The 13662-nt window shown below is 59.4% G+C and overlaps 3 protein-coding genes across 3 annotated transcripts in view; 2 read left to right on the top strand and 1 right to left on the bottom strand.

The window, feature by feature from the left end:
• The first annotated feature begins 248 nt into the window (after positions 1-248).
• Positions 249-2274, top strand: Ltc4s (leukotriene C4 synthase). The gene is made up of 5 exons (XM_013030926.1): positions 249-364; positions 1393-1492; positions 1600-1670; positions 1765-1846; positions 2023-2274. Exons 1-5 carry the CDS (start codon positions 307-309, stop codon positions 2162-2164), a joined length of 453 nt encoding a protein of 150 aa, XP_012886380.1. The 5' UTR covers positions 249-306; the 3' UTR covers positions 2165-2274.
• A 1830-nt stretch (positions 2275-4104) lies between these two features.
• On the bottom strand, positions 4105-9108 carry Mgat4b (mannosyl (alpha-1,3-)-glycoprotein beta-1,4-N-acetylglucosaminyltransferase, isozyme B; the record flags this gene model as incomplete). The annotated part of the gene is made up of 14 exons (XM_013030886.1): positions 4105-4598; positions 4687-4799; positions 4889-4976; positions 5058-5136; positions 6104-6297; positions 6404-6511; positions 6684-6814; positions 7038-7152; positions 7248-7323; positions 7548-7661; positions 7995-8041; positions 8451-8584; positions 8684-8824; positions 8916-9108. Coding segments are annotated over 14 exons (1557 nt in total), but the record flags the coding sequence as incomplete, so codon positions are not given.
• Positions 9109-10031: 923 nt separating this feature from the next.
• Positions 10032-13662, top strand: part of LOC105996704 — a 19996-nt gene continuing 16365 nt past the window's right edge. The window contains exons 1-3 of the mRNA XM_013030885.1: positions 10032-10351; positions 10957-11005; positions 11225-11395. Coding sequence (XP_012886339.1) covers positions 10032-10351; positions 10957-11005; positions 11225-11395 — 540 coding nt within the window. The remainder of the gene's footprint in view (positions 10352-10956; positions 11006-11224; positions 11396-13662) is intronic.

The raw sequence follows: 13662 nt of genomic DNA, 5'->3' as shown, positions 1-13662 counted from the left end.
CCTGGGGGACACTAGGAGGACATGGTAGCTGGCATCACGCCAAAGCTGATAAGGGTCTGGCTGCTAGCTTTGGCTCTGTGGCACAAAACTAGAACAACCTGGGGAAGTGGCCAGGCTGTCCTCAGCCCTGGTTTCCGCCCTCCCAGTTTGGCTGGGCTCCCTGCCTCTTGAGCATAGACACACACACCCACACCCCTTTCACTGGGAAGGGTGGGGAGCACTGAGGCTCTTCCTCTCCTTAACTGGCCTCTGAGCAACAGACAGGCTGATAAGAAGTTTGCAGCTAGCCCTGCCACTGCCTGCAACATGAAGGACGAGGTGGCTCTCCTGGCTGCTGTCACCCTCCTGGGAGTCCTGCTACAAGGTAGGCTGGCTCCTGTCTGGGAGGTGTCCTGGGAAAGTGCTAGCAAAGACTGGAGCCTTCAGCCCAGCCTCCCAGCACCAAGGTTCGAGCTCTTCCAGGGCCCCTGGAGACTTAGCTAACAAAGGACCTGAATCCCAACTCAGATACAAACTTTCCTGGGGTGGTAAAGAGGAAACCCATAAGGGGTGGAAACTGTAGGCAGTTTTGCCAGTTACCTGCCTTGGGGCTGGGGACTGGTGGCTAGGTGGCCAGCCTAAGAAGCTTGGAGGAGGGGCCCGGGCTCTCTAGGACTTAAGTGTGGTAGCAGATATGTGGAGCTGTCTGACCTGGCACCCGGAGCCTTTGGGATGAACAATGGCGGGACAGCTGATCCTGGTGGGGAACTCTATTCCCTGGCTCTGCTTTCAAAGTCACATTGGGAACCTGTGGATCTGGGCAGAGTGGGGACCTTTGCCCCCTAGACCTCAAAGAGGTGCCCTTCTTGGTGGGCTGTAAAGAACCAATCCCATGGCCAAAAATTCCATTGCTCCAGTGTGTGGGGCAAGGAGAAGGCACAGCTTGGGGAGGGAGCTTGCAAAGGGTTGAGCAGGCTGGAAGGGGCTAGGCGTGGCTGGCCATCGACCTCCAAGCTGCCCCAGCAAGCACCAGGGATTTCGGTAGCTATAGGGTGAATGCTGCCTTCAACCAATTCTGCCTCTGTGGCACTCACTACCTACCCAGGGACTAAAAGACGCAATGATGTCCATGCTTAGAGTGGGAGCTAGCCATTTGCCTGTGTTTTGCAAGTCAAATGGTTTAGCAACAAAGTCCCTTGTGGTGGCTCCCTCCAACCTGTGTTATGCATCACCCTCCCCCATACTTAACTGGGGCGCAGCGAAGCAAGTAACTCCCTCCCGCTCTCTGGAGGCAGAGGAGAGGCTTTCCACGTGGAGAAGTGAAGGGGCCGGATGGGAGGATGATCCCTGCAGAGGATCTACACCTGACTCCACATCTCTGCCTTCCTCCGCTCCCCCCCCCCGCCCCCCCAGCCTACTTCTCTCTGCAGGTGATCTCTGCGCGCCGGGCCTTCCACGTGTCGCCGCCCCTCACCACCGGCCCCCCGGAGTTTGAACGTGTCTTTCGAGCCCAGTGAGGCGCGGCGGGAGGGTGCGGAGGGGGGGGGGTGCGAGGGGACAGGGACCGGTCAGGATCCAAGGATCAGCCCTCATCGCGGACCCCGCCTGCCTCCATCGCAGGGTGAACTGCAGCGAGTACTTCCCGCTGTTCCTCGCCATGCTCTGGGTCGCCGGCATCTTCTTCCATGAAGGTCTGGGGGACAGGACCGGGAGGCAAGCATTGGGCCTCGTCGCGTCCCCAGACCATGGTGCTCACCCTGCCCTGCCCGGCCTGCTCTTCTGCAGGCGCTGCGGCCCTGTGCGGTGTGGTCTACCTGTTCATGCGTCTCCGCTACTTCCAGGGCTACGCGCGCTCACCGCAGCTCAGGTGAGAACCTGCGCGAGATTTCCCGCCAGACGAGGCTGGGGAAGGCTCGCTCGTGGGCGGGGCTCCCGTGGCCGGGGTCCCCAGTGGTTGGCTAGGGAGGGCGGGTCTAGCTCAAAGGAGGCGTGTCCTGGAGGCGGAGCCACAAACTGACTCCGCCCACCTCGGAGCACCGGCAGGTTGGCCCCGCTGTACGCAAGCGCGCGCGCGCTCTGGCTGCTTGTGGCGATGGCTGCGCTGGGCCTGCTGGTCCATTTCCTCCCCGTGGCGCTGCGTGCTGCGCTCCTCACACGACTCCGGGAGCTGTGGCCGATAGCCTGAGATACACGGCAAGGCCGAGAAGAACGGGAGCACAAAGGAAGGGCACCCACCTCCGCATCACCGTCTCAAATTAAAGTTCCCGCGACTGGCCCTAGCCTCGTTCTGTGGGTCGGAGGGGATTGCGCAGCGCGGCCTAGGTGGGTTGGAGGGGCCCGTCTCCCCACGGAGGCCGGCGTGGGCGGGGCCCTGAGGGGGCGGGGTCTGACCTCTGGCCCCGCAGGACCGCCCCCCAGTCATTCCCAGGATTGACTAACACCCCTCCCTCTCTCTTGAGCTCAGCTGTCCCCCTCCTCTCAGGACTCCCATCTCCTGATCTCGGGCTACTCTAGTCCACTGTCAGATCAGTTCTTTTTTTTTTTGCCAGTTGTGGGGCCTGAACTCTGGGCCTGGGCACTGTCCCTCAGCTCTTCAGCTCAAAGCTAGCGCTCTACCCACTTGAGCCACAGCGCCACTTCCGGCTTTTTTCTGTTTATGTCGTGCTGAAGAATCGAACCCAGGGCCTCAGGCATGCAAGGCAAGCGCTCTACCACTGAGCCACCTTCCCAGCCCCCGGTACAGGTAGGTTAGCAAAGTAGTGCACATCTTCAACTCTAAGACTCTAGAGGATTGTTAAGCTCAAAATTAGCTTAGGCCACATACCGAGAACACCTCACACAAAAAAATAGCCAGGCGCCGGTGGCTCACAAGTATCATCCTAGCTATTCAGGAGGTTGAGATCTGAGGATCATGGTTCAAAGCCAGCCCAGGTAGGAAAGTCCATGAGGCTGTTATCTTTAATGAACCACCAGAAAACCAGAAGTGGAGCTGTGGCTCAAGTGGTAGAGCATTCACCTTGAGCTGGAGAGCTGAGGGACAGCACCCAGACCCAGAGTTCAAGCCCCACGACCAACAAAAAAAAAAGAAAGAAAAAAATATAGATGTCCACCCAGTCTGCATACTGGAGACTGTTCATTTTCATACAACACCACAGGTACCATGGAAAGTGACTAAGGTAGACTCCATTCACATAACCTTGAAGGTAGACTCCATTCACATAACCCTGACCTTCTGGCTCCTTCCTGGATACTCAACAGCATGTGATGCACAGTCAAAAGACATAATGTAATATATAATATATAATGACTATATATGTATGTATGTGTGTGTGTGTGTATATATATATATGTATATATAGCACACAGGTGTCTGGGGCACCCCTATAGGGCTGGAAGAGCAGTGGGCATAGTCAGGAATGTAATCAAATATAGGTTCTCATAGTAAAGGTCCTTTGAGAGGACCAAAAATATCTCCAAAATAGACTTAGTCTAGTTAACAAAAGGACAAAGCTTTCCAAGCGAGAACAAGGATGTGTGCAAAGGCCCTGGGATGAGTGGAGATGGCTTGTTTTAAGGAAGATGGCCATATTAGGTGTCTTTAAACCAGGGAGGAGATGAGCAGGGCCTTGAGAACAGACAACCATGAAGGGGAGTGGGGGAGAGACAAGGTTTGAGAATACCTTTGATTTGTGGATGAAGGGAAGGCTGTCCCCAAAGGCAGTTGGAGTAGGTTGATGCCAGCCCATGATAGAGAAGGGGCGTACTCAGGGAGAGGACTTCTATAGGTTGAGAACAACTTTGCGCACCTAGATCTGGATTCTGAGTTACTGACCCTTGAATGACTGGGTAACTGGCTCCCTCCTACAATGAAGGGGTGAGGGTGAACTGTGCTGTTCTGGGACTGCTGGTGCACACACAGAGAAACCACTGTGTCCTTGGCATGGCCTATAGAGGTCAAGGTCATGAACACTGCCCAACTGGGACTGAGTGGATTTCCCCAGCACTGGGGCCTCTCCACCCTACCACCTTTGGTTTAGAGACCTCTTGGGGATAGAGCATGCGCAGAGGCAGCAACCCGGGAGGTACCTGTTTAGATTTCCAAACACTGACATTTGAACCACAATACTTCATTAACCCTTTATTACAAGTCACGCTCTTATAGAAGTATATGTGGACTTACGTGAAAAAAAATCAAATGTATCCAAGAATAAAAAACACAGCACATAAAGTAGTATATGCATTCCAGTGTTCGCGCCAGAGACTGCGGGCGCCCAAGAAAAAGCTCTTCTAAAACGGCCTGGCTCAAGCCAGCCGGCTGGGGTGCGAACGGGTTGGTTGGGGTTCGGGCGGCAGTGGACCCGCCCTCAGGCACAGTGTGGGAACCGCCTGCCTCCTGCCGCGGCCCGGCGGGCAGGGGCAGCACCAGCTCCTGGGGCCTCCGGGCCAGCGGTGGACCCCAGGCCTGCCCGAGCTCGGCAGTGAGCACAGCCCTCCAGACCGGGTGACGCGCCTGGCCCTTGGCCAGCAGCGACGGCATCGTCGGCCACATGGGCTTCGGAAGAGCTGGCCACACAGCACCCTCGGAAGCCCTCTTCTTAGTCAGCCTTTTTCAGGAAGATCTGGAAGAATCAGGCGCAGGGTCAGTGCGGGAGGGCCCTGCCCACCCGGGGACCCACTGACTGCTTCCTGCGCCCTGCCCGGCCTCACCTCGCTCAGAATGACCCACACCGGGGAGTCAGTCTGGATGGAGAGGCGCAGTGCTTCTAGGGGACCAAAGGCCGGGTCCACCTCGCCTTCTGCTACCCCCTTGTAGAAGGAGCCTGCGAGATGAGAAAGGTTTTCAGTTGGCAAAACAGACACCTAGCCCAAACGGCCTGTGTGGCTCAGCCTAGCCTGGCTCCCCGCTCACCTATCTGGAGGTAACCATCAGGGCTCCGAGGGTACCGCAGCGTGGCCGATCGGCCCTCCTGTAGGGCCTCCTTTTCTGATTGAGGGTTCTGGGGGCAAAAATCAAGAGGGTGGGGCAGGTGGCCAGGAGAAGGGAGGCCTCAGAGCACCCCACACCCCACCACACTCACATCAAAGGGCAGCACCTCCACAGACGTGTTGAAGAGCTTGTCCTCTGGGTGTTCTATGTTCCCGCTGCGGAAGAAGAACCTGCAGAGCACCGGGAAGGCTGGTGAGCGGCTGCACCAAGAGTGGGGAACAGTGCTCAGGGCCCAGCAGAGAAAAGACCAGGCCTGGGCCAGGGGCACAGAATGAGCCCCAGGGTGCTGGGCTGGGCGCCGCTTGTCTGAAACCATCATGGCCAGCAGATGTACTGTGCAAGGCAAACCAGGGCCTTGAGCTGGACCAATGGGGACCAGCATCACCGAGTCCCTCAGACGTGCCTGGCAGTCTTTACAGGGTAGTAAGGTACAACTGGGAGCTGTTTTGTATGAGTGTGTATGTGTGCGTGTGGGTGTGTGCCAGCATGTGCACACACACATTCCAATACTGGGGACCTGGGCACTATCCCTTAGCTTGTTTTGCTCAATGCTGGCACTCTACCACTTGAGCTACAGCTCCACTTCCAGTTTTGTGTTGGTTAATTGGAGATATCCAACAACAGTCTCATGGACTTTCCTGCCTGATCTGGCTGCAAACCATAATCCTCAGATCTCAGCCTCCTAGCTAGCTAGGATTACAGGCACAAGCCACTAGTGCCAGGTTTTTGTTTTGTTTTGGTTTTGGGGGTTTCTTTCTTTTTACTTTTTTGACAGTTCTGGGGCTTGAACTCAGGGCCTGGGCACTGTTCCTGAGCTTCTTTCTCTCAAGGCTAGCACTCTACCACTTGAGCCACTGCGCCACATCTGGCTTTTTTGTGTATGTGGTACTGAGGAATGGAACCCAGGGTTTCATGCATGCTAGGCAAGCACTCTACCACTACGCCACATTCCCAGTCCCTAGCGCCAGGTTTGAGCCCACCTTTTCAAGTCAGGAAACTAAGGCATGGTGGGTTTAGAAAATGGTAAAGCTACAGAATTTCCTGGTGGTCAGGGAGGGGGAACCTGCGGGTCCATCTATCGGTGCCAAGGTGTGTACCCTGGTCTTCACCCTGCCTCCTCCCCAACAGAGCACTGACCGCTCAAGGCGCAGTGGCTGGAAGAAGCGGAAGCGGATGAAGTCGCCCGCAGCAGGGGTGAAGGCCCAGAAGAAGTCCTCCCGCAGATAGGCCTTCTCCAGGGTGAAATGCTGGTACGTCTTGAGGCTCGTGCTCACCTCGGCTGGTGGGTTCACGTGCTCCTTCCGCAAGGCTTGCTTCCCAAAGTCCTTGTCCTGGGCAGTGGAGGAACAGCGGAGCAGAGCATGAACCCCATTCTTTGGTTCCACCCCAGCTGGGCTCAGCCAAAATGATGCCCTGGGAGCATGTGATGCACCCCACCTTCAGTTTCTGGATCTTGCCTGCCAGTGAGGAGTGCGTGCCCACGTGCTGGAAGAGGGACGGCTTGAAGCGGATCCGAAGGTTGGCTTTCTGCCGGTCACAATGCTTCTGTGAAGCGGGGGCCACACCTTAGGGTTCCACTCAGCCCAGCCCCCAAGAACAGAGCCTCAGCTGGGGACATGCAGGGGCCTCTGCTGTGCCTTCTGATCCGACACATGGAGAAGGGGCTTGAGCCGGGCTGGCATGGAGTGAACCTGCCTCCCCTGTGGCCCCTGCTTACCGCATCCTTCTCGGGGTTGCAGACCTTCACCCACAGAATGTGGTCCAGGAGCCAGTCAATGGGCTTGTCCCGATAGAACATGAGGATGAACTCCACAATCAGGCTCAGGTCCAGCGATTTGAACATCTTCCCTTGGGGTGGGAATGGAAGGAGGGGGGGGGTTTCTGAGTGGGCACACTTGCTTCCTCATAATCCCTCAGGGGCCATGGGAAAGGTCCCCTTGGCAAACTCCCAGGGGGCAGACAGAGTCCACACATCCCACTCAGAGGGTCGGGGTGGGGTAGGCATGGCAGCATGGCAGCCAAGGGGGCAGGTGTGGGTGGGACTAAGCTGAGCACAGGTAGGGGTGCCTACCAATGAAGCCCAGCTGGGAGAACTCCAGGATCATCCAGTCCTCCGAGGGCTGCTGCAGTGCAAAGTTCTTCATGGTGCTCAGGTAGTTGGGCTTGGCTACGATGTCGTCCTCCAGCTGAGGAGTCGGGGAGAGGGAGAGGAACTCAGTGTGGGTCTCTTACTCAGGTCCAGCCAGGGCAGGCACAGGCAGAGCAGAGCCTTGGGGCTGACCTGCACGTAGTAGATGCCTTTGGACTGCGCATACATCATGAGGAAGCAGTAATCGAGGTTCTGTTTGGTCCTCCACCTGTAGGCCAGGGGCGGGGGCTTCAGGAGCTGTGACCCTCCAAGTGGTTGGGATGTGCCACCACCCTGGGGGGGGGGGGAATGGCTTGACAGTCCTCCACAAAGTCTCGTGGCTCTTTCCATCCATTCATACCCTCCCAAGACCATACAGGTTACAAAGCACCCTGGGGGGGGGGGGGAATGGCTTCTCAGCACAGGTGGGCAGACTGTTGGAGATGCACATACCTGACTCTCTCCTTGGGGTCCCCAAAGGACTCTCGGAGGCGGGAGAAGTCAGGGTAGAAATGGGGGGAAGGGGAGATGACCTCTAGGAGTCCAGAATGGATCTCCGTGGGGAACCTTGGAGGGGGAGAAGAGGCAGGGAGGCTTACTTGCAGCTGCAGCCTCCAGGATCTAAAGAAAGGCCCCAAGCCAACCAGACCCTCTCTACCCCTTTCTAGAGGCTCACCAAGCAGACACCCTTCCACACACACACACACACAAAGCAGGTCCACCAACAACGTAGGCCTCCAGAAGAGCCTGGCCGGCTCTACACACCAAACCTCTTCCTCCCACTGAGGAAAGGAGCCATCCTGGGAGGTGGCAAGTTCCTGTCTGCCCAACACCCCAAGAGTCTGCCCAACACCCCAAGAGCCCTCCTCCCACCAGCTCTTTCTGGATGCCAGTACTCACAAGGCCTTGATGTTCTCTGTTACTGCCGACGTGTACTGTGGGTCAGTCTGCGGGAAGACCAAACACTTTCTCTTAGCCCAACTGCCCACCCCCAAGTGGCTTGGAACAGGGTGGGGTGCAGGCTTCAGATGTCCCCACATGAGGAGGGAGTAAGCCTCCCGCGGGACCCAGAGGCTGGGTGGGGACCGGCTCTTTGGGGCCCCGGTAGCGGGCGGGGTGAGTGGGACCCGGTAAGCGGCGTCTCCACGAGGGGGCGCTAATGGCTCTGTCTTCTTTTTAATTCGCTCTTGATAAATTTGTGAATGAAACAGGAAACTGAGGATTGCACTTCTGATTGGTTCCCTTCTCTCCCCCTCTCCCCCCAGGCTGTGCTGCCCGTTTTCTTTTTCTTTCTGCGTCGGGTTACTCCGTGCTAGGGGCCTGCCCTGTCCCCGCGCGCGCCCTTGGACCGCTTGCCTCGGCGATCAGCACCACGATGACCGAGTCCTCCTTCTCCTGCGGGTTGAGCTCGGAGATGAGCGAGTGCAGCGTGTCCGTCAGGTAGGAGTGCACCTCCCGCCGCACGCTCGGGATGCCCATCACCACGGACACTGCGGGGCAGGCGAGGGGGAGGGGGGGAGCGGGTGAGGCCCGGGGCGAGCCCCCCGCCATCCTCAAGCCCTCCCCACCCCGCGCCGCCCCGCCCCTACCTCCGGTGCGGCCCTGGCCCACGCGCACCGCCGGCTGCAGGCTGCTCTCCTTGGCCAGCAGGTGCGGCAGGTGGTGGAAGACGGTGGGCAGGTGCAGCACGTGCCGGTGGGAGACGTTCCACGGCTTCAGCCGGGGGTCGTCTGCGGGGAGAGGGGAGGGATCGGTGGGTCAGCGGCGCGGCGCGCCCCCCCCTCCATCAGTTCCCACCCCCCCCACCCCCCCGCAGCTCACCGGTGAGGCGGCCCCACGTGCGGTTGCCCTCCCCGTCCCGCAGCGCCTGTCTCTCCGACACGGCCCTCTTGATCTCGTCCAGCACCAGGTTGAGCTCCTTGGAGCGCTTGAGGCTCTCCTGCTCAGCCGCGTGCAGCCGGTCCCGCAGCGCCAGAAACTCGCGCTGGTAAATGTCCACCACGTCGCCTGCGGGGGGGGGGGGGGGGGGGATGGTGGGAGGGAGAGCGGGCCGTCACCAGGGGGCGGCCGCGAGCACACCTCCGGTCCCTGGGGCTGAGCCAGCGAGCGCAGATGAGCGCCCATCTGGGCGGCGGCCCCTCTCCATCTGTTCCCGCGCCCGCCACGCACGAGCTACGTGGGGACCCATCAGGGTTCCAGATGCTCAAGCTTGGGGAGGAAAAGCCCTCGTCAGGGGGTTACAGATCCCAACCCCCACCTCCCCCCCTTGGTTCTGTCTCCCTCTCCTCTGAGGTGGGAAGATGGCAAGGTCATTTTCAAGTTCCAGATCGCCGGGCATCCTGTGCGCTGGGTCTGCCCGCCGCAGCCCCCTCCTCCTCCGGAGCCCTCCACCCACGGCGCCCTTCCCTCCCTTAGGAGGTCGTTCTGAGCCCCGGCCGGCCCTCTCCCTCCTGTCACCCCCTGTCTTCGAAGATCGGGTGCTCTGGACTCACTACCACCCTCCGAGTAGGGCTGCGTCTGTGACTCTCCTCCTGGGCGCCTGTGCTTCGCCACCCTCACAGACAGGGCTGCTTGCTCACTCTGCGCTGGATTATCTCGCTCTCCCACCGGCCCTGGAGTGTGTGTGTGTAGGTGTGGGGAGGGCGAGGGGGGAGCTGTGGGGGTTTGGGCTCCCACCCCACCCTCCCTCAGATAAGCAGATGAAGTTGAGAAACTAGCCCCGGAGTTGCTCAACCTATCAGCAGACCAGGGAAGAGCTCTGAATGAATGGCCTGTGTTGTGTGAGGCTTAGGCTGGGCCTGGCCCACCTTGGAGGAGCTGTGTGCCATCCCTGAGAACCTCCAGCTGCACCCTGGCTGGCAGCTGCCCAGGTGGAGCCGCCCCTGGGGTTGTCAAGCACCTGGCCCCACTGGTCTGGGTAGGGACTAGTGAACCAGAATGATAAACAACATCTTTGTGGCCAAGTGCCAGCAGCGCCTGCCAGCCCGCGTGCTCCAGGCCTTTGTTAGTGTGGCTTTTGGCCTCTTTATTTGCCATTACCTACACCTCCCCTTCCTTGTCTCAAGTCTGAGCTTCGGTACACGCTGTTTCTCCTGCCTCTCTCCGCTTTTGTCTTGGGGCTTCATAAAAGTGCAGGCAGCACCAGGAGCCTTGTGTTCAAGCCTAGGAATCCTTCCGGAACTCTCCCACCTCACTCAGCCTTTCCATTGCCTGATCTCTGAGGGGTTCAGAGCCCCCCACAGCCCTGTACACCAAAGGTTGGTACTTGAACAGCAGGGAGGAAGAATGAAGGGCAGGCAGGAGGGGTTGGAGGGAAAGGTTGGGAGCAAGGGCAGTCAGCAGCCGATGCTCCCAAGGCACCCCTTACCCTAGGGGCCTACCCCCAATCTTAGCCTCACTCAGGCTAAAGGTCCCCCGGCCACAAGGAACTCCAGGACAGCCCACAAGGGGAAGGAGCGGGGAGTCCGGTTACCCATCTATGAGGCTCTGCGCTGGGCTCTGGGGCCAGGTTACCCGGGAAACCTGACCCCTTGAACACCGAGCGGATACCCCAGCACTGCTGTGCAGCCCAGAGCTGGCAGCATCGGGTGTGTGCTCTTCGTGGTAGTAGCAGATAGAGAAGAGATCGGGGGGGGGGGGGTGCCAGATCCTCAGAGACCCCAGGAGGAAGTTCCAAGCTTCTGGGCAAGACAGGGTGCTCCCTTAGTCTGGATGCTAAGTCCCTGCCCAACTCCAGGCCTCCTGTGTCTATCAACACCAAACCTCTGGGCAGCCCCATGCCCCTGGCCCCATCCAAAGAAGCCCCCAGAAGTGGGGGGGGGCACACAATTCTGACTCCTGCCTTGATCTTCTGTGTTTTCAGACTACCAAGCTCTGTTGCGCCATCAGACTGCTCCAAGTGGACAGACCAGGCAAGCTCTATGGGTAGCACTGCCTCCCCCCTGACCACGCTGACCACCTAGACCTGGACCCAGTCTGCTCCCCATCCCGTCCTGTTCTCCCTTCCCCAGGGGCCTTCCTTCTCCCCCAGGTCCTGAGCTACCTGTGTACCAGCAGGTGCTAGGCCCCCTGGAGTTCCTGGGCCTGGTCCCTGCCCACACCAACCCTGCTGCCATTATTCTGTCCTTCAGGAGCTGGCTCCAGCTTTCCAGCTATGCCCTGCCTGCCGCTGCTGCCCACCTATCTCAAGCCTGACCCTCATCTACTCTGGGAGTCCGTTCTGTCCTGAACCATCTCAGCCAGAAACTCAAGCTCTCTGCTGGCCTCTATATGACACCCCTACAACCTTTGCCAGCTGTGTGGTGAGTGAGCTGGAAGGCAACTCCAGTGGGTGAGCTGGGCAAGACCTGGGCAGACTTCAGTGTCCAGGGTGGGGAGCTGGCAGGGCAGAGCCTCCTGGGGGCTCTCCTCCACACCTTCCTAGTACAGAGGGGCAGGTGGAGCTGGCCCCAGGGAAGGGGTGCAGCTGTGGCTGTGGCCCTGGGACCTCTCTGTTGGTACCCTATGGGCAGCGGTGAAGCCTGGGGACTTTCACACTGCTCCCCTGGAAAGCATCAGGATGCCCTGAGGCCCACACAGCCCAACTGTCCACCCATTTCCCTCTTGGCTGACAGATCCCAGAACCAATCCTGTCCTTGGAGAAGGGGAAACATGTCCGAAAGGCACAGGCAGGTGTCAGGCCCAGGCACAGGTCTGCTGTGAACCTCGGCGGGGAGGAAGAGTCCAGGATAGTAACAGGTTTCCACGGCTCCAGGTCATCCACCAGCCCTACGTGCTGAGGGTTGGCCTCCTCTAAGGATGGGTCCAGAGCAGCCTGGCTGAGGGCTGCAGCTGAGCCCCACAGAGCTAGCTGCCTCACAGATCTGGCCAAGTCTGGGAATGAAACTGGGCCTCTAACTCTCTTCCTGGATCTGAATCCTTTCTGGGCTGGAGTCTGGCTTCCAGGATGCCCCTGTTCCTGCTGTCCTCTTCCTGCCTGGCTTCCTCATCACTTCCTCCCTTCTGCGCCTATTCATGTTCCTTTGCTTTTTCTCTAAGTCATGGTCTCAGACTAGCAGAGAGCAGCTCTAGCACAGGGTCACTACAGAGTTACTCTTTGAGAAGGGGTCATGGAACAGCCTAGAGATTTCTGCCTGCTCTTAAGGCCTGCAAAGACTTAGGCTTGCTGGACTCCCACAGAAACAGTGACAGCCCCCCAACAGAGCAGGCCCCACTCCCACAGATGCCTGGGATGTATGTCTGTGCTCTACACGTCAGTCCTGCTATGGCCTGAGGATGGGGTGCAAGGGCTGATCACCCTAAGCACAATTAGGGGAACAAGTCACGGTCTTCAAACATGGCCTCCAAGCTGTCTGCTTTCATGGCCCCGCTCCTACCTGTACAGCCTCTGCCCTCTTGACCAGGTCATAGGGGAATCTCTCCTCAGAGTCTCCTGACCCTGAACGCTAAGGCCAACCCAAGCCTTCACCCAAACAGGGCAAGTGCTGGAGTCTGGGCTAGGGTGGGCTGGCAGGCGCCTGGAAGGGGGCAGTTGCTCCATCTCCCCTGCCATTTCTCCTCCCCCAGCTTCATCTAGTTCACCACAGGAGAACAGGGAAGTAGGAGGCAGGAGGGGAGGCAGTGGCCCAGTCAGCCTCAGCCCCATCCTGCAGGAAGACCAGGAGGCCGGAAGGAAGCAGCTTTCCCCCGGTGCCTCCTGAGGTCAGGCTGGGTACACACGAGCCCCAGAGGGGCCTCAGGCCTCCTCGCTGGGCTCAAACAACCCCAATCTCTACCAAGCAACCAACCTCAGACAGTGCTAGGGTCTGGCCCCTGTCGGCTCCCAAGTGTGCCTGTCAAGTTCAAAGGCATGATAATGCCTAAGCTTGCGCTGGTGTGGCCCTGAGAGCCACAAAGTAAGTGATCGGTTGAGGGCCCAGCTGGGCTAGCTGCTCCTGGGGGGGCCCCCGGTCTGCAAACTGCCTCAGGGCAGGCCAGAGGCCAAGCCAGAAGGCTTCCCGGTAAGGGAGGAGTCCTGGGACCGGGTGCCATGGAGCAGGGCTGGGCCCCAGGGAACCGTAGGCAGCTGCAGCCGGGGCTCTGGGCTTGGGGCGGGATGGAGGGCGCCAGATGGCATGGCTGGATGTGGGCTAGTGGGTGGAGGGACAGAGCCTGGATGTTTGGGGAGAGGGCGGGGGGGACACCTACTACCTCAAGAACACTGTTGCCACCCCTGTCCCGGGGTGCGGGGGGGGGCGCTGGCTTCCCGGGACCCCTCCTCCCAGCCAGCTCGGTGACCTTGTGTCTCTGGCCCCCTGGGTGGGAACTCCATAGATCATCAACTTGCCAGGGGGAGCAGCGACCGCCCTGGCACAGGACTAGGTGTCCGGGGAGGGTGGGGGGGAGACACCATGCTGGGGGGGGGCATGGGCGTCTAAAAGGGGGGAGCCCTTCCTTGGCCAGGCTGGGCCCCGTGGCGAGAATGTCGTGATCGCAGCAGCAAACAAGTGGGGGCGAGGCTGGGAGGGGCGGGGAGGGCGGCCGGGGTAGGGGCGCCGCTTCCGGCCGCCGCCCGCACCGGGGCTGGGCC

This window comes from Dipodomys ordii, unplaced genomic scaffold, assembly GCF_000151885.1.
Source record: "Dipodomys ordii isolate 6190 unplaced genomic scaffold, Dord_2.0 Scaffold135, whole genome shotgun sequence".
Classification (NCBI taxonomy): Eukaryota; Metazoa; Chordata; class Mammalia; order Rodentia; family Heteromyidae; genus Dipodomys; species Dipodomys ordii.
The sequence above is the reverse complement of the archived record's forward strand: the minus strand, read 5'-3'. Positions and strand labels throughout refer to the sequence as shown.